The 27,312-nt window shown below is 46.9% G+C and overlaps 1 protein-coding gene across 3 annotated transcripts; it reads right to left on the reverse strand.

Annotated features, from left to right (window-relative positions):
• Positions 1-1,924: 1,924 nt before the first annotated feature.
• On the reverse strand, positions 1,925-26,999 carry LOC102216455 (2-oxoglutarate dehydrogenase, mitochondrial). Of its 3 annotated transcripts, XM_023343145.1 has the most exons (25): positions 26,912-26,999; positions 24,532-24,899; positions 20,908-21,081; positions 14,874-14,942; positions 14,579-14,681; positions 12,116-12,160; positions 8,437-8,552; positions 8,173-8,327; positions 7,960-8,106; positions 7,125-7,215; positions 6,781-6,960; positions 6,469-6,597; positions 6,212-6,391; positions 5,985-6,137; positions 5,781-5,883; positions 5,568-5,696; positions 5,338-5,488; positions 5,022-5,149; positions 4,772-4,950; positions 4,626-4,697; positions 4,250-4,375; positions 4,096-4,168; positions 3,833-3,996; positions 2,865-3,019; positions 1,925-2,784 (listed from the first exon to the last, which is right to left on the reverse strand). In XM_023343145.1, exons 2-25 carry the CDS (start codon positions 24,769-24,771, stop codon positions 2,667-2,669), a joined length of 3,180 nt encoding a protein of 1,059 aa, XP_023198913.1. In that variant the 5' UTR covers positions 24,772-24,899; positions 26,912-26,999; the 3' UTR covers positions 1,925-2,666. The 3 variants fall into 3 exon arrangements, with proteins under 3 accessions (XP_023198913.1, XP_023198911.1, XP_023198912.1); XM_023343143.1 differs by lacking the exons at positions 12,116-12,160; positions 14,874-14,942; XM_023343144.1 differs by lacking the exons at positions 12,116-12,160; positions 14,579-14,681 and having other exon boundaries at positions 14,849-14,942.
• Positions 27,000-27,312: the final 313 nt, after the last annotated feature.

The following is a 27,312-nucleotide window of genomic DNA, read 5'->3' on the forward strand; positions in this document are numbered from 1 at the left end:
CGGCAACGATGATCTACCGTAACACACCACACAATCGTAGAAAGACCAACGATCTAAGATTGTTGTTAGTGTGAACTATTGCATCAGGTAGTCGATGTGCCCATCTTCTCTATTTAAATCTAATTATTACTGAAGGGCAACATAATATACAGACTTCATAATCTTTTGGTTGAATGCAGTATTTATTTCCACTTTGGCTTTATGTTGTTTAGTTTTTATCAAGTACATTTTTTGTTAATGGAGACTGAGAATCATTTTTGTTTTTGGTTGTTTTGTTTATTTTGTTTATCAGCTCCAGTGTTAAATATTCTTTTGAAAATAAAGTGTATCTATCTTTGGCAGGAAATCACATCATTATTATGTCATTTATATTAAATCAGTGTAAAAAGGTCTTCAAACAATATTATTGTTTATCGCAATAATTTTTTGAGACAATTAATCGCTCAGCAAAATTTGCTATTGTGACAGGCTTATGTCAAGCTAATTATTTCTTTCTTCTCTTTTCATTCTCTTTCTCTCTCTCCTGATTCAGTTTTCCTCCGCTGGTTTTCTTTCTCCATTTTCTGAAGTTCTTTTGCTTTCTGTTCCCTTTCCTCTTCCAGTTTTCTGCCTTCCTGGTCTTTCTGTTTTCTCTCCTTTTCTTCTCTCTCTCCAGTTCATTCAGTTCTTCTGTTTTCTTCTTCTCCATCTCCTCCAGTATTTTCTGCATCTCCTTCCTAATTGTCCTAATTAGTCAGTAAAATAACTTCTCTTGTTTATTTGCTCAACTTTATTCCGCCATGTTCATCAGAAGAATACAAAGCCAGGAACATATGATCCTGGGACAACAGTGCCCCCTGGCGGATGGACATGTAATACAAACAAAACAAAGAGGTAACAATTTCCCATTTAAAAAATAAAACACAAAAAACAAAGACATGTGTGTGTGTGTTTCTAAGACTCACGACAAAGCACAGCCTTTAAGGTTTTAGTTGGAACAGTTTCAGTGATATAATGTGAAACATTGTGTGAATTAATTATTAAACAATCCAAAGAGCCTCCAGCAGGGAGGCGGCTGATGTTCCCGTCTTTGATGGTTTTAGTTTGAGACCACAACACCTGATGAACTTTCTCAGTTTGAATCAGCTCTTTAATTGAACTGATTTCCAGGCATAAACTTTGATCTGCAACAAACTTAGTTGACTTAAGAGCAACAAGAGAGAAATGATCAGAATCAGATTACAGTACTTCCAGCACCGAGTTCAGAAAAGAGTGTGGAAAGTCCTCCAGCTGTACTATGCGTCATATTCATATATTAGAAAATAATTTCCTAAATTAAGATTGTCTGAAGTCTTTCCCAGACACTGCTGACTGTCTGATCATCCTGTAGCTTTTCATGCTTGTCTGTAGTTCCTGACTTCATCCATGTAAAAAGGTCAAAGGTGAATGAAACTCTGTTTTTCTCCACCGTCTGAGTCAGTTCTGGGATCAGCCTCTAATGTTCTTCCTCCACTCTGAATGAGATGCTGGGTGTTTCTGTCTACAAAGTTATTTAGGAACAAACTTCCAGAAAACTGCAAAACAGTTGAAATCTAGTTCCTTTGAAAAGTCAGCCGTTAAAAGCTGTTTTTAATAACCGGTAACACAACTGGTTATGTTTTTATTGTGTAACTGCTGAAATGGGCTTTAAAAAATAAACTTAGGGCGATTCAAATCAACCTTAACGATCATGTCTTCCCTCCGGTGGCCACTAGGGGTCTCTCTCTGAAGGGAGGCTTGATGATGTGCAGATAATAAAAATGAAGCAGAAGCTCTGATAGGAAACCGTTTAGAGCTGCAGCTCCTTCACAATAAGATCTGATTTAAAGGTGAACAAAGATGAAAACTGATACTGAAAATGATGAAATGTTTGCATTGTTATGAAATAAAAACATGAAACCAGGCAGTCTGTTCAGCACAGATTTCTTTATTGAATGAAGCAAAACAACGCAGCAGACTTCAATCCCCTAATATGAAAATAAATAAATGATTTTTAATCTTTGTCTCTCAGAAGCTCGGATCGCCACGACTTCCTCCTCTGCTGACGATTCTTCCGGTTTCCCGCCGTCAGTTCAGCTGCGACCAGAAAAATGACCAAACAGAAAAACTGATGGCGGCAATTTGGCACGAGATGAACGCAGACCGGCGCGGGGAGGGCGGGGCTAAATCAGCAGCGCGTGATTGGTTCATCCCAAACATCCCCTCAGAATAATATATGATAAAATCTCAGTGATAGGCGTTACCATGGCGACTAATTACAAAGAAGAGAAGCACCACCAAACTCCCTCTGATCTCTGCTAACGATGCTAAAGAGCCTTAAAAGCTAAAATAAAACTCAGGAGAAGCAGCAGCTCCGATCCTCTGGGTGAGCGGAGGAAACAGGAGGCGTCACTCTGACGGGTATCTGCAGCTGGAGCGGGTGTGCGGACGGAGGGACGTGTGTGTGGAGTTCGTTGTGACGACGTTAAATCAGCCGATTTCAGAGGAAACTTCAAACCGAAACCCAAATGTTTCTGCTGCTTCAACTTTAACTCAATAATTACTGAATTTATGGATAAATCTGATCGATTCTGCATGAATCATGAGTGTGTGTGTGTGTGTGTGTGTGTGTGTGTGTGTGTGTGTGTGAGTGAGTCCAGTGAGGCGGTCTACTGCTCGCTGAACGCCTCCAGGTCGAAGGCTGTGTCCAGGAAGCGCCGCAGCTCCACCAGGTGTGTGTTCTTGTTTCCGGTGGCCGGCGCCGCTGCTGGGTCTCTGCCGGCGTACCTGAGGCACAGGGAGGGGGCGGAGTCAGAGCCGGCAGCGCCGCCGGGCCGTGACCGAGGCGGCGGCGGCGCTGCACTTACCCGACGTTCTTGGCCTTGTTGATGGTGGTCCTGATGCGCGGCTTCACGTAGTCGTAGTAACCCTGGTTCTTGTGCTCCTCCTGACACCACACCAGGTCGGCGTTGGGGAAACGCTCAAACTCCGCCTTCACCTGGTCAAACGGGAACGGGGAGAGCTGCAGGGGGAGAGGGAGGGAGGGGCGGGGCTTAACGTCTGCTGGCTCAGCAAACATACCACGATTATGACTGGAAACATTGATTATTCATTTGATTTGGTTCAGACTGCAGGAATCTCAGGCAGATTCATTTAAAGTGGGATTTAAAGAGATTTGTTTGGCTTTTTGAACTTTCAGACTCAGTTTAAACACAAAGTTTCCCTGGATGACCGGCACCAGATCACACGCAATTTACAGAAATAATTACCTTTTCAGGCAGATTGCAAAAACTGAAAAGATCAGGGCTAAATATGAAACATGTATTGTGGTAAACTGTCCTGAATTTCTGTGACTGTTTTGTAATTTGACTTTATTTACATGCTAACTGTACAACATCCTCCTATTTGTTATTTTGTTGTATTTTTTTGTTCATATGTTTAGTTATGTCATTAAGATAAATAAAAATCCTGCAGTTTAACAGCATCAATGTCACGTGCTGCCCCCTGCTGGCGCCACCAGGAAACACCAACCTTCCTGCTGCGCTGTGTGATCCGTTTACTGAGGTCCGGTTGGTTCTTCTGTCTGAATCCCAAACAGATTTCACATTAAAAACTGCAGAGCGTCAGAGCTGAGGCGTTCAGTTTGACCTTTTAACCCGGGAAGGTTCTGCGTCTTCCTGAGAGCCGACCGTCTCAAAGACCGCGGCTACAAACCGTAAAACTGATTTTTATGAGTTCTGCTGTGATTATCGGCCCAGTTTGACTCAGAGTCCAGAGCAGCTGGAGGACAGAGGTCCAGGGGGTTCTGTTGGGGTCAGCGGGCCGGTCCTGGTACCTGCTCCATGCGGCTGATGGCCACTGTCTCCTCCAGGCCTCTCTTCTGCCTCTCTTTGGTCAGCTCGTAGTAAACCTTCCCGGTGCAGAAGATCAGCCTCTTCACGGCGTCGGGTCGCTGCGCCGCCGGCCCGTCGTCCGGGATCAGCCTCTGGAAGTGTGTTCCTGCATACAGGGAGGAAGAGGAGGAGCGCCGAAGGTCAGGGTGAGCAACCCGGGCTAGCGGCTAGCTGCTAGCATCAGAACCACGAGCGGCGGCGTTACCGGGCAGCATGCCGTCGAAGCTGGAGCGGGCATCGGGATGGCGCAGCAGAGACTTGGGAGTGAAAACGATCAGCTGAAGAAACAGGAAGTTCAACAGAACAGGTCAGTTTTCAAAACAAAAGCCCACACAGGAAGTGAAGGCTGCGGCCGGTACCGGCTTCCTGAAGGGCAGCAGGATCTGCCTCCTCAGAACATGGAAGTAGTTCCCAGGACTGGAGCAGTTCACCACGATCCAGTTACAGTCGTACAGCTGCCGGACCGCCAGGTCCTCCGACAGGTTCTGGAGGACGGAACCACAGTTAGAACCGGCCGACCCAAACACCGTACCGGTACCAGTTTGGGTTCTGTTATTAGAACCATATAATGTTTATTTCCTGTTTCCCGGTTTGAAAAACTTTGAACTTTTAATTTCATTTCCTTTGGGATCAAAAGTGTTTTTAAATTGAACTGAACTGAACTGAACTGAACTGAACTGAACTGAACTGAACTGAACTGAACTGCCTCATTGCTGAACTGTTCTGTAAACCTACCGGCATGACATCCGGGTCGTCGTTGCACATCTGGAGGAACCGTTCGGGCCGGGCCGAGGAATGTTCTGGACCCTGCGGAAGCGAGCGGAGCGGCGTGTTAGGAGAAGCTCTGAAGGCCGGACCTGGTTCTGGTTCTGGAGCCTCACCATGCCCTCCATGCCGTGCGGCAGCAGCAGGACGATGCCGTTCTGCCGGACCCACTTGGCCTGACCCGGGCAGATGAACTGGTCGATGATGCACTGCGCCGTGTTGTGGAAGTCTCCGAACTGGGCCTCCCACAGGATCAGCGCGTTGGGGCTCGCCATGGCGAAGCCCAGCTCAAAGCCTGTAGGGAACCGGGTCAGAACCTCAAAAACAGGACCGAGCTGCGGAACCCGAGGACCCGGAGGGACTCACCCAGCACTCCGTACTCGGACAGCGAACTGTTGCAGACGGTGTAGGGAGCCTGGTCCGGCGCCAGGTGGTTCATGGGGATGCAGGTTCTCTTGTCGACGTTCTGGTCGTGGAGGACGTGGTGACGGTGGCTGAGAGGGGACAAGAAGGTTACAGAACCCGGGCTGCTCTAAACAAACCGGACCTGACCAGAACCAACGGAGAGCCTACAGACTCTAACCCTGAAATTCTGCCTCAATCAGAAGTTTATCATCCTATTAGAAATGTTGTTTTCTGAACTGAAGTTCTGCACTCTGGTTCTGTTTGGGTCAGAGGTTACCTGAACGTTCCTCTCTCCACATCCTGACCCGACAGCCGGACGTGGATGCCCTCCTTCAGCAGGGAGCCCAGCGCCATGTACTCGGCCAGAGCCCAGTCCACGGTCCGGTTCCGGACCATCTCGCCCCGGCCCTTCAGGATGCGACTCAGACCTGGTCCAACAACAACAGAGTCCGTTTAGGGTCCAGTTCCGCCCAGCAGAGGCTGCTGCGGTTCCGGAGCGGAGCGGACCTCCGTGGATGGTGAAGTCCTCCACGGGGACGGAGGACGCCACCAGTCCGATGTGGTTCAGGTTCTCCTCAGAGAGGCCCGTGCTCGGGCAGCTCATCGACTTGGGCTGCCCGTCCAGAGTGAAAAAACCTGAGGAGGACATTCATCACATCAAGGTTCTGGTTTCTGAACCACCGGCTGACCCGGAAATGACCCAGAACCCCCTGAGCTCACCGGGCCACGGAGAGTCCAGCCAGTGCTTGATGTGCAGGATCTTCTCGTCTTTGGAGCGAGCGAACGCCTCTTCGCAGATCTTATCGTACTTGGCGATCTCCTCCTGCGTTCAGACACAAAACCCATCAGAGGTTCTGCAGAACCTCTGTCCTGCACCAACAGAATCTGTGACTGTCCGGTCCAGGGTTCTGGTCCAGGCTTCACCTCGTACTCCTGCCGGCTCACGGCTCCCTCTGCGATCAGCTTCTCGGCGTATTTCTGCAGAACCGGTTTCTGCTTCTTGATCTGCTTGTACATCAGCGGCTGGGTGAACATCGGCTCGTCCATCTCGTTGTGGCCCATCCGGCGGTAGCACACCTGGGCGGTAGGCATGGCGACAGGGTCAGAGGTCAGGCTGCGGCGCCGCGCCCTGGGCGGAGGGGACAACTCACCAGGTCGACCACCACGTCTTTGTGGAAGGTGGCCCTCCACTCCGCCGCCACTTTGCAGACGTAGGTGACGGCCTCGGGGTCGTCGGCGTTGACGTGGAAGATTGGGGCGTTGACGACGCGGGCGACGTCCGTTGGGTACGGAGAGGAGCGGGCCATGCGCGGGTCGGTGGTGAAGCCAATCTGCGGACAGAGACGGGATGGTTAGCCAACAGGAGGTTTCTCTCACTTGGAACCTTCAGCCGGTCGCCAGGCGTCACCTGGTTGTTGACCACAACGTGCACGGTGCCGTGCGTGGTGTAGGACGGCAGGTCCGACAGGTGGAAGGTCTCATAGACGATGCCCTGGCCGGCGAAGGCGGCATCTCCATGCAGCAGGATGGACATCACCTGGACACGGAGCGGACAGGCAGATCAGCGTCAGATCGATCGGTTCGGCATCAGATCGATCGGATGGGTCAGGTTGGTCGGGTCGATAAGGCCGGTTGGATTGGCGTCAGGTCAGTAAAGTTGGTCGGGTCGATCAGATCTGTTTGGGTTTGTGCTGCAGGAATTTCCTGCATTCAGACTCACTCGGTTCCCGTCGGTGTCTCCGCAGTAGAACTGCTCCGCCTTGGTTTTGCCCTGGACCACGGGGTCCACGGCCTCCAGGTGGGACGGGTTGGCCACCAGAGACAGGGTGATGTTCCGGTCCGTGACCCGGTTGATCCGACGGTGGTACATGCCCAGGTGATACTTCACGTCTCCGGAGCCCTGAGGAAACCACAGCAGGTCTCAGTTCACACAGTCCATTAGTGTAGGATGTGGTAGCAATGAACCAAACAACATGATCCCTCAAAAAACTGAAACTCAGCACTAAAGTGAGATTACAGGGATTAACAACGTCAGGGTTTTTACCCCTGATGGAGTCACAGTACCTCATCGGCTGCCTCCAGTTTGGAGTCGAACTGGCAGAAGATCTGCTCCAGTTCTTTACGGATAACGTTGGCCAAAACGTTCAGCCGACCCCTGGAAACACAAAGACGATCAAATCAAGCAGCAGCAGGGAGTTCCTGCTTTTAGACCAGGAAGTCTTCATATCCCAAAGGGAAATTATTCTGATCCATCCAGAGAAACTCTGTCTGCTTTCCACTGATATTCTGGTCATTTTTAAAGTTCTTGGTGTGTTTTTCAAAAGTCAGAGGCGATAAAAAGTGACTGAAATAAAATCAATCTTTGTGGTTGGGAGTTTAACGTTCATGTTGGTGATAGCCTGCATGTAGCTGTGATTCCTCTGGTTCTGGTAATCAGTCCGTCTCCTACCCGACCCGGCACCGAGAGTAAAGAAAACCTGGACATTTTTAACCTCTTACTTTATTCTAACCCCAACCTGAGACAAAATGTCTTTATCAGACAAAAAGTAAAAGTTTTAAAGAATCTGAAGAGGCAGAAATTTAATAGTTTCTCTAAATGATGGTCAGACTTTTACTTCGTTACAAAGCAGAAAGTTAACATTAAAGATAACTTTTATTTTTTACTAATACAAACAACAAACTGAAAGATTTAAAATGTTTATGATTCACTTTATAAAACTGGTTTTATTTTATTGACTAAAATTAGAAAATACTTAGAAACACTCAGATATGATCCTGTTACCTGTGTGTGTGTTTCTGTGAGTGTGTTACCTGTGTGTGTGTTTCTGTGAGTGTGTTACCTGTGTGTGTGTTACCTGTGTGTGTGTTTCTGTGAGTGTGTTACCTCGGTGTGTGTTACCTGTGCGGCATGCCCATGATGACGTTCTCCACTCCGTTCTCGGAGGATTTGTCGATGATGGTCTTCAGAGCCGGGATCAGAGACTCGCAGCCCTCCAGTCCGAATCGTTTCTCTGCAGACCATTTCTTCTGCAGGAACTCCTCAAACCTGAACAGAGCCAGAGGTCAGGTGATCCCGGCCCCGCCCCCCGGCCGCCCTGCAGGTGAGGCCTACCTGGTGGAGCGGACCATCCGGGCCAGCAGCGTCCTCTTCTCCTCCAGAGTGAACTGCATCACTCCTGGCGTCTCAAACTTCTGGCGGATCCACTGGCACTGCTCCAGGTCGTTGATGAACATGAACTCCACACCGATGTGCTGGCAGTAGGCCATCTGCAGCCCCCCCCACACACACACACACACACACACACACACACCCACACACAGTCTGAGTCAGAGGGTCACATGTTTACATACGCCCCAGGGTGACGCGTCCCCCTACCTCCAGGCGACGGATGATCTCCTTGAGAGGCAACGCCGACTCTGAGCCGCCGATGAAGGTGGTGGTGGGAAGCCGGAACACCTTCTCCAGGTCCGATTCGTCCAGACCGTAGAAGCCTACAAGTCCCATGATGCAAAGCGGGACAGGAAGGGAGAGAGGAGGAAGAGGAGAAACAAGAAGAAGGAGGTGAAGAAACAGAAGATTGAAGGTGAAGGAAATTAAGTTAGAGATGAAAACCAGACAGATGAGGAAGAGGAGGAAGAGGTGAGAGGATTAGAGCCAATCAGCATGAAGCAGATCTTCAAACAAGCTGGTTCCTCCTGATCAGAACCAAAACGGTTCAAACTCTGCAGACATCTTTGTTTCTCTCTGGAGTCCTCCACTATGTTCAGGACTGAGCAGCCATGACACCAGCCGGATCCAGATCTCCCCCAGAACCTCTTCAGAACTGGTCCAGAACCGGTCCTGCTGCTCTGGGTGGATTAAAGCTTCATCCACAGACGGATCCAGGTGGATTTAAAACCAAAACTTGGTTGGGACGCTCCAGGATTCTGGATGCTTTAGAAATGCAGCTATGTTTGCCTTAGCTTCTGCTAAATACAGCATTAGCATATTGCTTTAGCATCAGCTTCTGCTAAATACAGCATTAGCATATTGCTTTAGCATCAGCTTCTGCTAAATACAGCATTAGCATATTGCTTTAGCATCAGCTTCTGCTAAATACAGCATTAGCACATTGCTTTAGCATCAGCTTCTGCTAAATGCAGCATTAGCATATTGCTTTAGCATTAGCTTCTGCTAAATACAGCATTAGCATATTGCTTTAGCATCAGCTTCTGCTAAATGCAGCATTAGCATATTGGTTTAGCATTAGCTTCTGCTAAATGCAGTGTTGGTATAGTGCATTAGCTTTAGAATAAGTAATATTTCTGACTATTGCTTTTGTTTTAGCGCAGCTAACTTTTCAGTCTGATCCAGGTTTATCTTGGTCTCGTTAGTCCAGAGCTGGAAGGAAACCTTCAACGTCTGAACCATTAGCTGCTTCCTGGCCTGGCCAGCAGAGGGCGACCTGGAGGCTGGAGGCTTTTCCTCAACAAGCAGAACCTCCACGTTTCTTCTCAAATTAAACTAACAAGAAGAAAATCTGAGCATCTGCAGAGGGACGGAGCGTCTCTACGGAGGGACGGATGAGTCCCAGGTTCAGCTGGATTGTCCAGGATGTGATTGGACGACGGTCCCCCATCCTGATGCTGGTTGGCTGACCGGGTCGGCAGGTGTTTGGGTTCTGTAGAGACCCGTTGGCGTCTCTGACTGGACCTTCGGCCATCTTGGCGTTTGTCCTGAACCGCCAGAGTTTAAGCTGAATTTTAGGATCTGATGCAGAAATTTGACCAACAAAAACAAAACAAGTTGAGACCAGAGCTGAGAAGAAATCAAAGGATGAACTACAAATTAAAGGCTGACGTGTTGCCATGGTTACAGTACGGCGGGATTCTTTGGCGTAGTATTTAGTGCATCAAGCCTGGGGTTTTCCAGCTCTGGTCTCCCAGAGAGGACGGGTCCAGATCTGGTTCTGACAGCAACATGTCGCTTCACTGCAGACGGATGAACAAATGAACAGATGACATGAACGTGTTATTATGGCAGGGCCAGACGTTACGATGGAGACAGGTGAGACAGGAGAACCTGGGATGGGGGAGGGGGCTTCATCTCTCAGCCAATCACAGAGCTCACACAGGCTCGGCCAATCACAGCCCAGCCGGAAGGGCAGGAAGCCCTGCAGCAGATCCCAGGTCTGATCTTCATCGCAGTACCAACAGAATCTCTGAGGCATCTGATGAAGAGTCTGGAAAAGCCCAAAACGCCCCAGATGACCTCCGACCCCTTCTACCTCTGGCGCTCCGCTGATGGAGGCGTCGCAGTCTGAGTGGCCCGGTTAGAGCTTTAGGTTGAGTTTTTCCTCCTGGCGATTTGAAGGACGCTCAGATTATCGGGATGATGAGAGATCGGAATCCAGAATCGGGAATATTCAACATGGTGGATCGTCTTGGCCCATGTCGCAGCCTGCTGGATGTGACGTCAGCCAATCAGGAAGCGAGGTTACGGAACCGCAGAGGGGAATCCAAAATGACGGCCATGATGGACCAGAGGGTCCGGTGGACATTGGAGATGTTTAATGTCGTTCATTGTCGGGACAGCAGCGAGCTCTGCTCCAGGAAATAAAACCCGCAGTTCTAACGGTTCCAGAACCAGAACGGCTCTAAAGTGGATCAAACATTTTAACTGTAGGAGCAGAACCAGTCCAGATCCAGTCTGCAGACATCAGAGGGGAGTTCTGTGGAGTTTAACTTTTACTGGCTTCGTAAAGAAATCCTGACCATAATCTGAGTTTAAGACAATTTACAAAATTATAATTTAACATTAAAGTGAAAACTGGGTTTCATTTCCACAGGAAACCGTCTCCTCTACAGCAATTCTGAAAATACGTACGACGGGGCAACAACGCGACCAAATTTCACGACAGTAAACACAAATTTGTCAAAACAGTGAATTAAAGAAACCGGGTGATATAAAACCACCGACTTCCTGACTGACCGGCAGTTTCACTGAAATCAGTTTTTCCTCAAACTTTTGGAGCCGAGAGGAAAAACCAAAAGAGAACAAACGTCTGATCGGATAACAGGTTCATCCATAAACGCCGTTTCTATCTGAAACTGACCACGCAGAAAACCCTCAAATATTCCCACAGTGGTTTAAAGGCGTGTTTTTTGGCTAACTGTGTTGCCATGGTAACTCAAACTACCAATAAAAATACCAGCCTGCATCTGGAGCCGCATGTTTTCATATGCATGCTACACTTCACTAGCAAAGAGTCCAGTTCAGAGGCGCCATTTGTCTGGACCTCTGTTGGATTAGGTCAGTCACTTTAAACCGGGAGAATTACGTAACCGTTACAATGATGCAGATAAACTGTGAAAACATCGAGCTTCCAGTGTTCCCAGTGCCAACTGGAAACAACCAGAGCCAGGAGGTGGGTCTTGGCACTGTACATCACCATCCTGTATGGCGCTGTTGATACCTCTTCCCTCCCTTGCTCTCTGCAGCCAGAATATCCTGTCATCAATGCTAAGGCTAGTTAGCATAGCCACCGATGACAACAGATTAACGATTTTCCTGTAAGTCGTTTCTACGCCGTTAGCACATTTAGCAGCGAGTACATGAACTGATTGACGGCGCTAAGACCCGCCTGCAGGCTCTGATTGGCTGTTTTTAGTCAGTATCCATGCTAGCTCAGGCTAGCTCCAGGAGGTCAGTCTTTTCACAGGTTATCTGTCTCATTAGAAGGTAGGTACCACAGCTTTAACATTTTTTATTTTCTTCTAGGTGAAAAAGCTAATTTATCTGATGCTGATGGATTCATAGACGCAACGAAACGTAAAACATCCACAGAGTCAAACACTTTTCTACGACTGCAGCTAATTATGTAAAAACTGAGCAGAACCGGAGGACGTTCTGCTTTGTGGTGTCCATCAGTCCCTACTGACCATTGGACCGGGACGGAGAGGACAGCTGCAGTCTGACGGACCGGGTCAGAACCGGCAGACAGATGGACCCATTTGGGGGTCCAGAGCCTGAGCAGCGAAGTGAAGCTGATCTACAGAGCAGCAGCGTCTCCTACCTCCTACCGTTAGGAACCTCAGCCTCTTCTTGAGCACAGCCACGTCTGGAGGTCACCAGCAGGGGGCAGCGATGGGGAGAAACACCCAGACAACATTATTGACCGTCAGCCAGTTCGACCACCACCACACCAACACCATCCGGCCCGCGGCATCTCTGCATCCCCAGCACCGCCCGGTTCTACAGAACCTCCGACTCCGGCGCAGCGATGGAGAGATGAAGGCCACACCATGCTGGGGTTAGTCAGAACTCGACCCAATCAGAACCACGCACCAAGCCATTCAACTGAGACACGGCTAATTCCTGGTTCAGAACCACAGCACCAAGCCATTCCACCGGGACATGGCTAATTTCTGCTTCAAAACCACAGCCATTCCAGGACATGACTATTACATGGTTCAGAACCACAGCACCAAGCCATTCTGATGGGTGTGTCTAATTCCTGGTTCAGCAAAGCAACAGCGTTTCTAACTTTGGCCCAACAGGATTCTTGGTATCTGAAAAGGGTCCGGTTCGTTCTGCTCGACCCGTTGTGGACCGGTTTCATGGTTCCATAATGTTTCTTCTTCTCTGGTTAATTAAAGCTGTGGCCGATCCATTCATCTGATCAGTTTAGCAATATGGACCAGAACCATCCCAGAACCAGAACCTTCTGAGCAGGTAAGCCTCCAGTCCACCAGCAGAACCACTACCGGGTCAGGTTCCTGGCATAGGGTACAGAGTAACTCTGAGGTCAGACACTGATGTGGGGTTCTTCTAAACTACAGAACATCCTGAAGATCTGGGCTTTGTGGATCAGAGGCACTCAGTCACAGTGGGCGGGTTCTGTTAGTGTGTGGACCTGAGTTCTGATCGGGTTCTAAACGCTGCATGTCTGGTACCCGGCTCAAAATTATTCTGGAGTATTCAGACTTTGCGTTTTAAAATTTTATCCAAAAATGTTGCATCAAAATAAACACAGCAACCAGGACCTTCCTCTGGTTCTCCTGGTTCCTCTGGTTCTCCTGGTTCTGATGGTCCATCTTTGGTGATGACCTCCAGGTCTTTGAGGTTGGTCATGACTCTGCATCATTTAATCTCCAGGGTTTCTATTCAGTTCAGGACTAAACTAACTGGCGGCCATGTTGACCTGCCAGCCACTCTGTGGGCGGAGTCACATGACGTCCATCTCCTCTTCTCTCTCCTCCAATCACGACTCAGATCTTCACATCGACTGGAGTAAAGCTGCTAGCTGCTATCGTTAGCATTAAATACAGACACGGAAGCTGCAGCAGTGACCCAACAAACCGCCAGCCGGTCAGAACCAACAAGCGCTGAGAGCTGACGAGTCAACAAGAAGCCACACAACCAGCACAGTCTATGTTTATATCTCTATACGTAGAGCTAGTTAAGTCAGAGCAGAGCTGGAACTGATCAGACATTTTGGTGATGGTTCCTCAGGTTCAAACCAAAATCAGCCCTGATTGGTCCTCCAACAGGAAGTTTGAACTAAAGGTAAATGATGTGGAGAACCAAGAACCACTGCAGGGTTCTGATGGTACCACCCAGTCTCTACTGGTACCACCCGGTCATGCTGGTGATCGTGGTATCATGCTGTGGTGGAGGGTTCATTGGGTCACTTTGGACCTTTGTGCGTCACCTGAGCATCATTCAGCCACCACAGCGGACCGTGTTCTGATCCATGTCACAAAGCCCAGATCATCTCAGGATTCTAGATCTTCACTATGATCAGTGGTGGGCACCGCTAACTAAGCTATGCTAACCCTGAACATAAACATTAGCACCGCTAACTAAAACGCTAGCTATGCTAACCCTGAAGCGATAATCAAACATTAGCTGGAGGAAAAAGTGGGCCCAAACTGATGCTAGAGAGAGGAAGTGGATCAACGTTGTGGGATTCAGAAGTCCCAGTCTAGTTTCACACTCCAATCTAAAAATAAACTGGAGTGTTTTAAATCAAACTCCACCACTAGGTGGCGATCAAAGTCTCGCTGGAGGCCTTAATGGATGAAAGCTGATTTCAGTCTGAACTTGAGTTTTCAGTCAGAAAACAGATAATCTGATCATTTCTCCAGGCTTTATGAGTCTTTATGAAGGAATTTTAATGACCACCATCTAAAACAGTAAGACCAACAATTATGCTTGTTTTAGTGAGACAGAAGATTAAAAACGGTGATTGTAGTTTTTACAAACTTTTAGTTCTTTACTGGTTTGAAGCTCCAGTTAGCTGAAATCTGTGGGTTAATGCTCTAGACGTTCTTCATATGCCAGAAGTTTCCAGACGCCATGATGGACGTTTGAACGAGACGCCGGAACCTTCCTGGCATGCGAGAACGTTTCAGAGGGAACTTCCTCTGGCGCACATCCAGGTTTTTAGTGTGGGACGCATTCCTGATCGGGGAAACCTTCCAGCTGGGGTGAGTGTGGAGGGAAAGAGGTGGAGGCTGAGGGTGGAGGTCCTCACCCAGCTTGTCGGAGGATGTGATAATGTCAGTGGGAACGCACGAGTCCAGATCGGCGTCCATGATGCCCAGCGGGTCCAGCTGGGCCACGTGGTGCCCCCGGATCTACAGGGGGCGACACAGAACCCACCCAGGACAGGACAGGAGGAAGAGGAGGAGTGATGAAGAGTCACAACAGAAGGGGAGCGTTAGAGGGTTAGAGGAGGAGGACGGGTGGGTGGGAGGAAGAGCAACGTTAACATCAGAGTTCTGGTTCTGTTCTGGCGTCTCACCGACGTCCTGGAAGCCGGCGCTGACCGGAGCGTCATCAAAATTCACACAGCTGATCCCCAGAGGGTCCAGGTGGGCGTTGTGATGGCCCAGGACCTGAACACACACACACCCAGCCCGAACACACACACACCGTTAACACTCTCCAGCTGCGTTTCATGGGTCAATATTCCGGTAACGTGGAAAGACAGTTTCCTGCTACGTTTCCATTAACTAAGAAAATAAATTTAAATCTCACGTTAAAGTTTGTTCACGTGACAAGACATTAAAAAATACGTAGCGCCGTCTTCCTCCTACCACTTCCTGCCGTCATCTTCTTCATTTCCGCCAGTAGTAACATCCAGTTGATCACATGACTGGTCTGAAAAAAAAACTGTTTCCATGGCAATTTTATGAAATACACTAATTTTGATACGGCTGAAAAACCGCAGCATCCTACAAAACATTTAATCAGAAAACCATTTTTAATGTGTCGTTTCCATTAAGCAAATTTATTTTATAATCCCAATTTGTGCATTTATACGATCAATGGAAACAGAGTTACGAAGGTTTCACCAGCAAACCACGATCTTCTGATTTATTTTAATCCTCATTTTATCAGTTCATTTATTTAAAGATAGCTTTACTTATTTCATAGACTTTTATTTCTTACCTCAGTTTTACAGACTTTTTAAAACTGAAATTCAAATGAGGGGGCGGGGCTTTCTCTGGGGGCGGGGCTAATCAGAGGGCAGCGACTGGCAGAGAGTTGACATCTTCAGATTTGTTCTGCTTCTAAATGAGGAACTAGATCGCATCCAATAGTTTTGTCTGCAGCCTGAACTGTCGCATTTTATCCAACCTTTACGTCGTTGATGTGAGACATCCGTCAAAATTCAGCAGCAGAAGAAGCCAGACGGTGAATCTGGACGTAAATGATGGCTGCTGAGTTTAATCAGCTTCGTCTGGTGACAATGCTGTCGGCTCTGAGTAACGTTAGATGCCGGCAGCCATCTTTACTGCTGTAAGCAGAGCGCTGCTGCGTGGCATCTACGTTCTTCTTCTGTTGCTTTGGGAACCGATCACAAAAGTCAACATTGAGGCGATTCAACTGGTTCGCTAATGAAACTGATTTAACATCTGGTTTTGTTTTGGTCGGAGTCGTGCCAACATTCTTATCCAAAACAGAACTGCTTTACCTGAAGTTCACGTCTCTCAGGTCTGTGCGCTCAGATTAGCCCCGCCCATCATTTGCATATGAGAACATGAACTAAAAAGTAAGTAGCTCTACAGTAAGACCCAGCATTATAAGATAAGTATCTTGATTTTAATGACGTGGCGCTCCAGCTGATCTTTGCTCTCGTCTTATGACTCATGATGCAGGAATATGAATCATTTAAAGTTCCTGCTCACATTCACCTGGATTTATTTTGAACCTGAAGCTCGGGGCTGCGACTACTGCTCCCTGTAACAAACATGGAGTCAGTTTAAATGCTGCCACTGATCCCTGATCAGATGTTTAGCTGCTGGCAGCGATGCTGGTCAGGCCGGGATCTCATCCATGAGCTCTGGTTCTTAGATTTACTGTCGCCTCATTTCCGGGGTCAGGGTTTGTTTTTGCTCCACAGTGAGCAGCCAAACTCACTGTGGTTTGGAAGTGAAGTGGTTATGAATCTGCAGCTGGATTAAAGCAGCTGAAAACTGTCGGCCTGCAGGAGGGAAACTGACTCTCTGCTGGCTGATGGAGCGATGAACAACTTTCAATATCTCTGCACAGAAATAAACAGGCCACTATTGTAAATTCGATTTTTTAATCTCAATGAGAAAACCAACATAAATAAAAGTAATATATACATACTAGGGGTTGAACCAATTAGTCGACTAGTCGACTAGTCGACTCTAGGACGTCTCGCGAGTTTTTACATTTCATGTCGACTAGTCGCAGTCATGTGATTGCCGGTGGTGACAGCCTGTGCTGATCTGACAGCACAGTATACGTCACAAGACAGAAGAAAAATAAGTTAATACATTAGTTTAAATGATATGTAGATGGATGCATATTTGTGGTTTTACAGTGTTTTTAAAAGGAGATGGAGTTGCAGCTGCAGTCCACTACAAAACACAAGCCGTCTAAAACTCGCCCCCTTCCCGCTAAGGATGTCACTTAGCCGGCTCGCGAGTGTCTTTGTCACGACGATCTAACTAATACATTATAATGTTATGTTGCTGATTAAATAAAGATCTGTGGTAATGACAGCTGCTGATTAAATAAAAGCCTGTAGTTGGTAATGACAGTGTATACTTGTCTGACATATATATAGCCGTGAGTTCGTGCTAAGAATGACACTTCGTGCTTAGAAGTGTCATCGGATCAGCTGTCAGAAGTGTATGACACTCTGACAGCAGATCTGACAGAACACTGGCTACAAAATGGCGTCTTCAAAACAGATCGAGGACAAAACCCGCATCTTGTCAAACAGGTAGAAATTACTGGGTCCTTGTATGACAATGTGCTCTTAGCGAACTCTTAGCGAAGAGAATACTGACAGCGAGTGAACTTTATTTACCCCCCCCCCGGCCCCCGTGCCACCTCTTTTTATTGTTTTTACATGCCATCTAAAAGATGTGCGTTTCCTTTTGAATGTTGGTTTCCCAGCAACTTGTTATTTATCATAAACTATCCCGATGTTTTGTTGTTTCACTTGTTGCTGTTCTGTGTAAATGCCGTATTTTTCCGTGAAAACGGGTAATAAAGCCTCTACGTTACTCCAAAGCTTTGCGTCTTGCGTTGCTATGACGTCACAACGACTAGTCAACTCGACATCGACTCGACTTTTATCATGTTGACGTTGACTAGAAAATATCTTAAATCGTTCAATCTGCTGAGTCAGCAGAGCTTCCTGCCGCGCATCGGGCGGAGGAGAAGCAGGTGGTTTCGTTGAATTCAGCTGTAACCAAACGGGATCCGTTCATAACAAGTTCGGCTTGTGATGTTCCAAAAGCACCATGTAGTCAGTGTGATAATTTGACTCCTATAGTAACTATCCAGAGATCATCAGCATCAGCCAGTGTTTAGAAAAAAAAAGTCAGACCCGACTTTGTGCAACACACTTTTCCCCGCTGCTCACGAAGAATCTCCATAATAGACTTAGTAAAAGCAGGAGAAGGGGAGAGTGTGTGTGTGTGTGTGTGTGTGTGTGTGTGGGGTGTCAATATTTGCCGTGAAACTAGCTAATATAGCCTCCAAGTAGTTGTGAAGGGTTTTTGCGCTTACGTCACTATGACGTCACCGCGACTAGTCGACATCGACTCGACTATTATCATGATGTAGTCGACCTTAAAAAATATGTAGTCGTTCAACCCCTAATACATACTGTGATATATTCTATAATTTAGATAATATGTTCATAATAAACACTTCAGCTCTAATTAAACTATTATTTAAGCCACATGCCAGCTTTTCTTCTCCACATTAATTCACCTGGAACATAAAAGCCTCATTAGTACAGTAATCTGTTGCCATGGAAACAGTGCGGTGCCGCCTTCAGCATTGCTTCAGTCAGACAGCAGGAAGTATTTGTTTTCAAGAGAAGAACTGCTTCCCTCTCTGACCTGGTTATGAAGGTTTGATTCCTCCTCTACACTGGAGCTATGAAAAGAAACGGAGCTTCAAAGTCTCTCAGTATGTTGAAAGTAATCAACATACCAAGACTGAACAGTCACTTTCTTTCCTTAAGTGCCTAGTGTCGCTAATTAGCATCACAACTAATTGTGATGCTATTAGTTGCATCACAACTAATGATGCAACTATTCATCATTAGTTTTATGTTAGATTATGTTAAATTTATAATCTATTATGTTGGACTGACAGCAAAATCACAAGTAACTGGAAATAAATGTCAAAGCGAGTCTGTGGATAAATCTGGGAATTATTTGTCGCAGGCTTTAAAGCGTTAGATCAGGGGGGCCCAAAGTGGGTCCTGGAGGCCCGGCATCCTGCATGTTTTAGTCTCTCTCTGGTTTAACGCACCTGGATCCAATGATGGCTCGTTAGAGGCCTAAGAAGAACATTGACCTGCTGAAAAGGTTGTTGGTACCAGGGACAGAACTAAAACGTGCAGGATGCCGGCCCTCCAGAACCCACTTTGGGGACCTCTGCGTTAATTTTAAATCTCTGTTTCCCTTAAACAAACAGATACAGAAACAGATTACCCTTTTTAAACCTTCACTTTGGTCAGACTTTTTAGAAATAATTGTTTGTAATATTAAACTGTGTTTTCATGTGGATGAAAGACCAAAACCAATGAAAATGTTTGAGTTTTCCCAGATATCGGCAACATGGACTAGGCCCTTTTCTCTCATAACCCAGACAGAAACACCCAACATGTTCAGAGGAATCATGGCTGAAAGATCAGGAAGAAACAAAAAGCTAAACAGCCAGATGATTCTCCACCACCATCTAAACATTTCATCTCAGTTTCACACCGACGTTCAGTCAAGTTCAAACAATTTCACTAAATAATTTATCATTATAAAAATAGTAGATTTTAACCACTTAATATGCAGAAATTGATGAGAATCTTTTCTGAGGCCCTGTTTTCATGACAATGATCAGACAAAAATTTATTTTTTTTTCCATTAACACATTTACAAGAAGCCATTCCACTTACAATCTTTGTTTACACAAAAGGTAAACATCAAAAAGATGCAACGCCCTCGCCACGCCACTAGTGGGTGCTATGTTCTGCGTTAAAAAGAAGTTCTACCTGGGGCTTGCTGTTGTGGCGGAGGGGTTAGCGCGACCCACATTCAGGCAAAACGTGGCCTCGACGCGGCCGTCGCGGGTTCGACTCCCGGACCCGACGACGTTGACCGCATGTCTTCCCTCCTCTCCTTCCCCCTTTCCTGTCAGCCTGCTTTGAAAAAAGGGACACTAGAGCCACAAAAAGACGCCTTGTGGGGCGATAAAAAAAAATTTAAAAAAAGTTCTACCTGAAAGTCGTTATGTCGATTCGCATTTTCCCAGATACTGGGGAAACAGACACACTAACACACACACTGTGTACTAACACACACTGTGTACTAACACACACTGTGTACTAACACACACTGTGTACTAACACACACACACACTGTGTACTAACACACACACACTGTGTACTAACACACACTGTGTACTAACACACACACACACTGTGTACTAACACACACTGTGTACTAACACACACACACACTGTGTACTAACACACACTGTGTACTAACACACACACACACACACTGTGTACTAACACACACTGTGTACTAACACACACACACACTGTGTACTAACACACACTGTGTACTAACACACACACACACACTGTGTACTAACACACACTGTGTACTAACACACACACACTGTGTACTAACACACACACACACACTGTATGTGTGTTAGTGTGTCTGATGAGAGCCCAGGTGCAAAAAAGTGGGAAACTTTGCTGAAACGTTGTTTGAGCTTTCACGGTGTCTGTAGTTCTCTGGATAAAAACGGTGAACAATCAGGCGTGTATTTTGCCGCCTGGCGGTGCGGAGCGAGGAGACGAGGGGAAACCGTATCTGACGGGGAACCGCGGCTCTTCGTAACACATGTTTGCATTGTCGGTAGTTTCTTCTTCTGTGGATTGTAGGAAGCAGCTATGTTTTGCATCATACTGTGCATGAGCTAGGGATTCCCTGACAGAAAGATCCATTTATTCTGTTAACAAGCGGTACGTTTTAGAACCATGGCACTCTGGAACCCATTCTCAAACTGTGCCGTTGTCAGAGAAAACATTCGCTATTTCGTGTAAATGTAAAGCACAAACACAACGAAACTCTTCCATTGTCACCAGAAATTTTTATCCTGCAAACAGGGCCTGAGTTTACTGCAGTTCACATAAAAACAACAGACTTGTGAAAGTTCCAACTTCAGCAGAATCAGGTCAAAATCCAGCTCAAAGTGACTGAAACTGAATCAGTTCAGGTTCATAGTTCACTGGTTCAGAGAAAGTTACGGTTTTATCTCCAGGTGAAATGAAACGTCATGTCAGTGTTTTGGTACCTGGTAGGCTCTGATGAGGGTCTGGACAGCCAGATGATCCTCCACCAGCTTCTCCGCGTTGGGCTGAGCGCCGACCAGCGAGGACAGCTGAGGAGCCGCCAGACCCAGAGGAGACTGGTAGGCGGCGCCGGGGGGCGCGCCGGCGTTGGCGTTACGGAAAAACACGTCCCACGACTGGAGAGAAGGAAGGTCAGAGGTCAGACAGGACGGATGGGAGGAGATTTTTAACGTATGCATGTATGTAATTTATCGTTCTCCATGATGGGGGCCAATTTGTTGTCAAACAGTCATGAAAATCACACAGGAGCAGAAATCAGCAAAACAGGGAGATTTATTAGTGCGTCTGCACCACGGAGGCCTATAACCACTAAAATCTCTGACCCTCTTATAATTACAAAACTTTATCAGCCCCTCCGAGATTTCACAACAGTTTTAGTGATTTTTTTGGTGCTACTATATAAATATTTACAAGGAATTGGCAATATTTTGTCTTCACTAAAAAGTCACATGTAGAAAAAAAACTGTAGAAGTCCTTTGGTGGTCAAGAAGGGCAAAGTGTGAAAAATGATTTCTCCCCACTTGCATGGAGAACAGAGCGACGCTGCTTCGCTATGAATCATTTTCATTTGCAGGTTGTTCACTACAATCAGAGCTGAAACCGAGCCACTGGAGGGAGAAGTCCAGGTCAGCGTTGTTCAGTCCAGCAACCAGAGCGCCAGGCTGGGGGAGAACAGGAAGCTAACAGCGCTAGTCATGGAAACAACATTAATGTTTATTCAACATGCAAAGAATATAGAAATGACAAGAGGAGGAGTTGGAGCCAAATTGCTACCGCAGTTGATAAACCCGGTAACTTTTCAGCTGTTCTTCGTTAACGTGACGTAAACAGGTTCTAATGATTTTCATTCAGTCAGGACTTTACGCTGACACTAGCCACATGCATTGCAGGTAGATTGTAGTAAAGCATTGACTAATGCCTGGTTTTAAAATTAGTTCACTGGACTTGTAGCCATTATTTTGTGCCCATTGATCGAACAGTTATAGCTACCTAGGATTTCTGTCGGCTAATGTGTGGTCTGTCAGGTTTTAAAAATGGGCCGACAATCGGCCGACAGCTCTAAGATCGTGTAGTGTGCGCTGGGCTTTACACTAAGGAAATGAGGAAGGGAGGAGTCGGTGGAGAGCACCGGAGTTGAGCCTTTTTTAATTCGGTGTCATCAACAGAAAGAGAAAAAGGCCGGAAGAGACGATAATGCCGATAATTGAAATGACGTCGATAGTTTTAATTTATCGTACGATTAATCAATTTATCGTTTATCGCGACAGGCCTACTTCCAGGATTCGGATTGGTTTGACCCGACCCACAGGAAGGGGCGGGTCCGTCCCAGGCTCCGCCCACTCTGGATTCCTGCCATGTTGTTAAACCATAGGGCCACGTGACATTTAGTGTTTTAAAACCATGGTACAGTTTGGGTAACCAGTCTGGTTACCATGGAAATACTTCCAGCAGGAGAACAAGGTCACAGAGCAACACAGGTTGCTAACGCTAGCAGCAACACGTCCACCATGTTGGCTTGAGCAAATCTACCCATAAACACCCAGTCAGTTCCTCCAAAAGCTTCTAGACATGGTTTAAACACACGCTAACATCACTTATTAGCTTATTAATGTTGATGTTTCTGTTCTATTCAGCATGTCTTCATTCTTTTACAGCGAAAATCACATTTTAGATCTGTAATGTTTCCCCATTTAACTATTTCACAGTTTAGTTTCTGTAACCAAACCAAAGATTCAGAGAAACATTCCAGTGAGGAGAAACGACGATTATTCTGGGATGTTTATTAATAAACAGCAGAAATAATGTTTAACCTTGCAAAGCAGAACTGGTTCTGATTCTGAGACCCGACTCAACTCGGGTAAATGTAACCTAATAGAAACAATGGAAACATTTCAGACATTTTCAACTAAAGCTGAACAACATGGCCGACTGACTGTGATCACAGAAATGGGAGCAATACTGTGATTATGATGAAGAGATGGACGCCCTGTTGTGGGGCTGAATGGTCTGTCCTTCTGTGACCTTCAACCTTTTTGGTGATGTCATCAATATCTGATGTGAGGCTGAATATCACATGAACATGAAAAACACAAGTTTGGACTCCAGACTCTCCTGTGAGATGCTGAAATGATGAATTCATCATTTCATTCACTCCTGGTGGTTACCGTAATTTCCCTACTACTGTTTTGTGTCAAACGTGTGTCTGAGTGAGGACTTCCTAAACAAACATTAGTTAGCTTCCTGGTTTATTTACCGGAGCGTTTGTGGTTAAAGCTCAAAGCGTTTGAAACTGTAGCCGCTCGCAGTCCAGACATTACGGTAGTGATCAACATAGTCCAGACATTACGGTAGCGATCAACATTGTCCAGACATTACGGTAGCGATCAACATAGTCCAGACATTACGGTAGCGATCAACATAGTCCAGACATTACGGTAGTGATCAATATAGTCCAGACATTACGGTAGCGATCAACATAGTCCAGACATTACGGTAGCGATCAACATAGTCCAGACATTACGGTAGCGATCAATATAGTCCAGACATTACGGTAGCGATCAATATAGTCCAGACATTACGGTAGCGATTAACATAGTCCAGACATTACGGTAGCGATCAACATAGTCCAGACATTACGGTAGCGATCAACATAGTCCAGACATTACGGTAGCGATCAACATAGTCCAGACATTACGGTAGCGATTAACATAGTCCAGACATTACGGTAGCGATCAACATAGTCCAGACATTACGGTAGCTGTCAGTCCCACAGGATTGAGTTCAACTGAAACATTTAAAAACAGGTGCCTGCAGGACAGCAGGTACATCCAGAGGGTGATGACCATCACTAATCTGCAGTTATTGATTGATTCTTATTGATGTATTTTTATTGATTTTCTGGTGGAACCAAAACCCATCACTACTGGCACATTTGAGTGTTTTAAACATGTCTAGATGGAGTTTATGAGGATAAATAACTGAAAAAAGCGTCGCTGCTGTCAGGTTAACAGATTTAAACCCTCTTCCTGCCAGGAACCGCTCTGGACCCGGTTCCTGTTCTGACTCGGTCCGATCCGAGCTTAACACCCAACCGCTACGGCAGGAAATCTGGACCAGAACATGCAGAGGTTCTGGTTCTGGTCCAGGTCCAGTGCAGCTGCTGGGCCATGTGTTGGAGCGTCGGGGAGCTAAAATTAGCCGGTGTCCTTTCGCGGCGCTGGAACGACATCGGGTCAGTTCTGATGGCAGCTGAGTCACCTTCAGGCTCTTGTCTGGACTTGGGATTTATGGGTTCTGACCCGTCGGGTCAGAACAATAGAACTACTACAGCTCAGAGGAGAAGAGGTCATCAGGTCACGCCTCCAACCAGAACCTGGACCAGCTGTCACATGACCAGACAGTAAAAGCCTGTGGATCTTCAGAACCTTCTGGACCCAAACAAACATTTCTCTCCAGAACCAGAGAGGATTCTCATCAGACCAGCAGGAGGCACCACCATTTCTCCAGCTGTTCACCCAGAGCAGCCAGCCTGACCTCTGACCCCGGTCCAGCCGGGGTCGCCTCACCTTGTGGACGCTCTTGGGATTCTCCAGCCAGGCGTAGTACATCTCCTCCACGTAGTTGGAGCTCGTCCCGTTCAGGAACGGCTCCGACGCCACCGGCGCCGAGTAGCTCCTGATTGGCTGAAACGTCCTTGAGCAGGCGGCGCCGGTGGCTGTGATTGGCCGCTGCTGGCCGACAGTCTGTGCCGCCTGCGAGGCGGTGAGCGGGCGCAAGCGCGCCGCACAAGTCCTTAAGCGATGCATGAGCGGTCCTCACAGCGCCTCACACACACGGTGGTGCCGATCGGTCCGACGGGCCGGACGTCCTGCGCCTCTGACAGTAAGCTCCACCCGGGCCGCCGCTGCACAGGAAGCGTCAAATCAAACGTCCACTGAGGGAGAGAGAGAGAGAGTGTTACGGTTCTGATCTGAGAAACCAATCAGATGTTTGAGCAGAGACTGAATAGGTTCTCCAGCAGGAAGGTCTGAAAATTAAACATTATCACCATGTATTGATCTGTTCAGATGATGATTGCTGATTAATTCTTGGAGTTTTCTTTATAACTTTGTGATAAAGTTACAAAGAGCCGCCTCGCTGCTGAATTTGATAAACCAATAAATGGATTTATTGGCCTGATTGATGATTGCTGATATGAAGTCTGTTGTGATACATTTTGATTCATTTTAACTCAGATTGTTGTGATCTGATATCCTATACCCAAACAATATTTCACGATTATATTAAAATAAAACTTGACAGATTTATCTCTGAACTCTGACAGGAACTGAAACAATCAAAGTAAAAGTTTCCTAAACGATGGTCTGGATCCATATTTACATTTTGCATCATTAATAATTTAATGGATATAGATGGATGTACAGTTACTCCCCTTACTGGGTCAGAACCAGGATGTAGCCAGCAGCTCGTCGGGTTCCTGCTGGTTCTGGTTCTGGCTGGTCTCCTGTGAACCCGGACCGACTGAAGACTGAAGCTACATCTCATCGATTTAATCGAGACTTTTTAATTGCTAGCGCTAGGCTAACTCGTGTTTTGGCTGCATTTACCCAGAATGCCCTGTTCTGTAGTCCACTCCCTGTTTTTGGAGCGGTCCGGTCCGCTTGCTGTTCACATCTGCATCCAAACCAGAGTTCACCTGAACCGGACCCAGAGTTCGCTTGGTGTTCACTCCTCCAAACAGAACAGGCCCAAAGGACCAGCGGCCAACCGTTTGGACCCGGCAGAACTTCAGACAGAACTTCAGAGGTCCTCAGGTGTTTGTCTCTGAACAGGTGAATCCATCATTCACGTCTTCAGATCAGGTTGTCATAGTAACAGGTTTGGAAATGAAACCCAGGATCTCGTTATTCCGGTCCTGATCCATGCCTGATGTAGTGAGTGGAATGTAACAGAAGCAGATTACTGAACTTCTTCACCAGGACAGACTGGACCGGGAAAGGTTCTGATCCGACACAGAGGTTCTGTAACTGCTCTGAGACCAAACACTTATTATTAGGAGTTCATTGTGTGGTCATAATGTTATGCCTCATCAGCACCTAGTCATTAAACGTTCATTAAACAGAAGAACGTTCATCAGAGTGAAACTCCTTTCTGGACCTGATGTTGCTCAGACACCCAGCTGGTTCTGGTCCAGTCACCATGGCAACCAGCTGGAGTTCTGGGAAGTTCTGAAGAACTTCTCCACAGTTCGTGTCCCTCACCTGAAACTTGACCCGGTTGGTTCTGGTTCGGTCAGAGCCGTCAGAACCTCCGCCCAGACCTACCAGAAGGTTCTGTTTTGACCTTGTTGTGCGGCTCCAGTCCCCGTCTGGACACGCCCACCAGCGGTCCAGACGGCCCTCTGATTGGCTGCTCCTCAGAAAGCCCGTCCGGCTATTGGGTACTGAAGCTGTCGGTAACTTTGTCCTTTCACGAGTCATGAGTTCCTCAAAATTACCGACAGCTTATTAAAACTCTGGAAACTCAGCTGCTGGGAGGGATTGAACGGTTAAAAACTGCCCCGACAGGCCAAATAGTGCGGGATACTCCTCCGCAGAGAGGCTGATTACCTTCATGGCTAACGCTTCAGGTTATGTAATTAGCCGGTCAGCTCCGCAGATAACCTGGCGCTAACCAGAGTAACTCAAAAAACGAAAACGGACCGAACCGAACCCCAGAGGAGTGACCGACCCGCCTCAGGTGGGGCTGCTTTTCACAGGTGACCTCAGAGTTCAGCTCGGACTGCTGTTAGCTCACACGAGGCTAGCGGCGCAGCATGCTAACACCAAACAGGGTTTAGAACATGTTTAAACTCAAACTGAAATCCTCCTTCATCACACAGACAGCAACAGGCCGTCTCTACACACTCTACAGCCCAGCATAGAGCACTTTGAGCCGGGTACTAACCTCCAGAAGAGTCCCAGCGGCTCCGCTCTCGGCTAGTTATCCCGGACGCCCTTCTCTCCCGGTGAAGTGATGACAGCGAGGACGTCACTGACGTCACGACGTACAACAGGAGGAGCTAAACTTCCAGTTAAACTTTAGAATTTCTACAAGCTACTTTTATGCTGGTCTTTGGTACAAAAACTTTTTTTTTTGACAAATACTGTATTTGAAATAAAAAGACATACTCTTTTATAGGGTAACTAAACCTCAAGTCTATTTTTCTTGCAGATAAACTTTACAAATTAAATCCATACAAAAATATATATATATAAAAATCCCACTTCTGCGTACAACGGGAACGCAGAACTGGACATTTTAACAGTTTTCTGTTTTTGTTTGGGTCCGTAAGGTAATGATTGAGC

Source organism: Xiphophorus maculatus, chromosome 12 (genome assembly GCF_002775205.1).
Source record: "Xiphophorus maculatus strain JP 163 A chromosome 12, X_maculatus-5.0-male, whole genome shotgun sequence".
Taxonomy (NCBI): Eukaryota; Metazoa; Chordata; class Actinopteri; order Cyprinodontiformes; family Poeciliidae; genus Xiphophorus; species Xiphophorus maculatus.

Coding starts and splice junctions, on each gene's coding strand:
- LOC102216455 (XM_023343145.1), bottom strand. CDS start 24,771: ATGCATCGCTTAAGGACTTGTGCGGCGCGCTTGCGCCCGCTCACCGCC. Junction 8,553..12,115: donor GAGGTTCCTAACGGTAGGAG/GTAGGAGACGCT, acceptor TGGGACTTGTAG/GCTTCTACGGTCTGGACGAA. Junction 8,107..8,172: donor CGGATGGTCCGCTCCACCAG/GTAGGCCTCACC, acceptor GGCTCTGTTCAG/GTTTGAGGAGTTCCTGCAGA.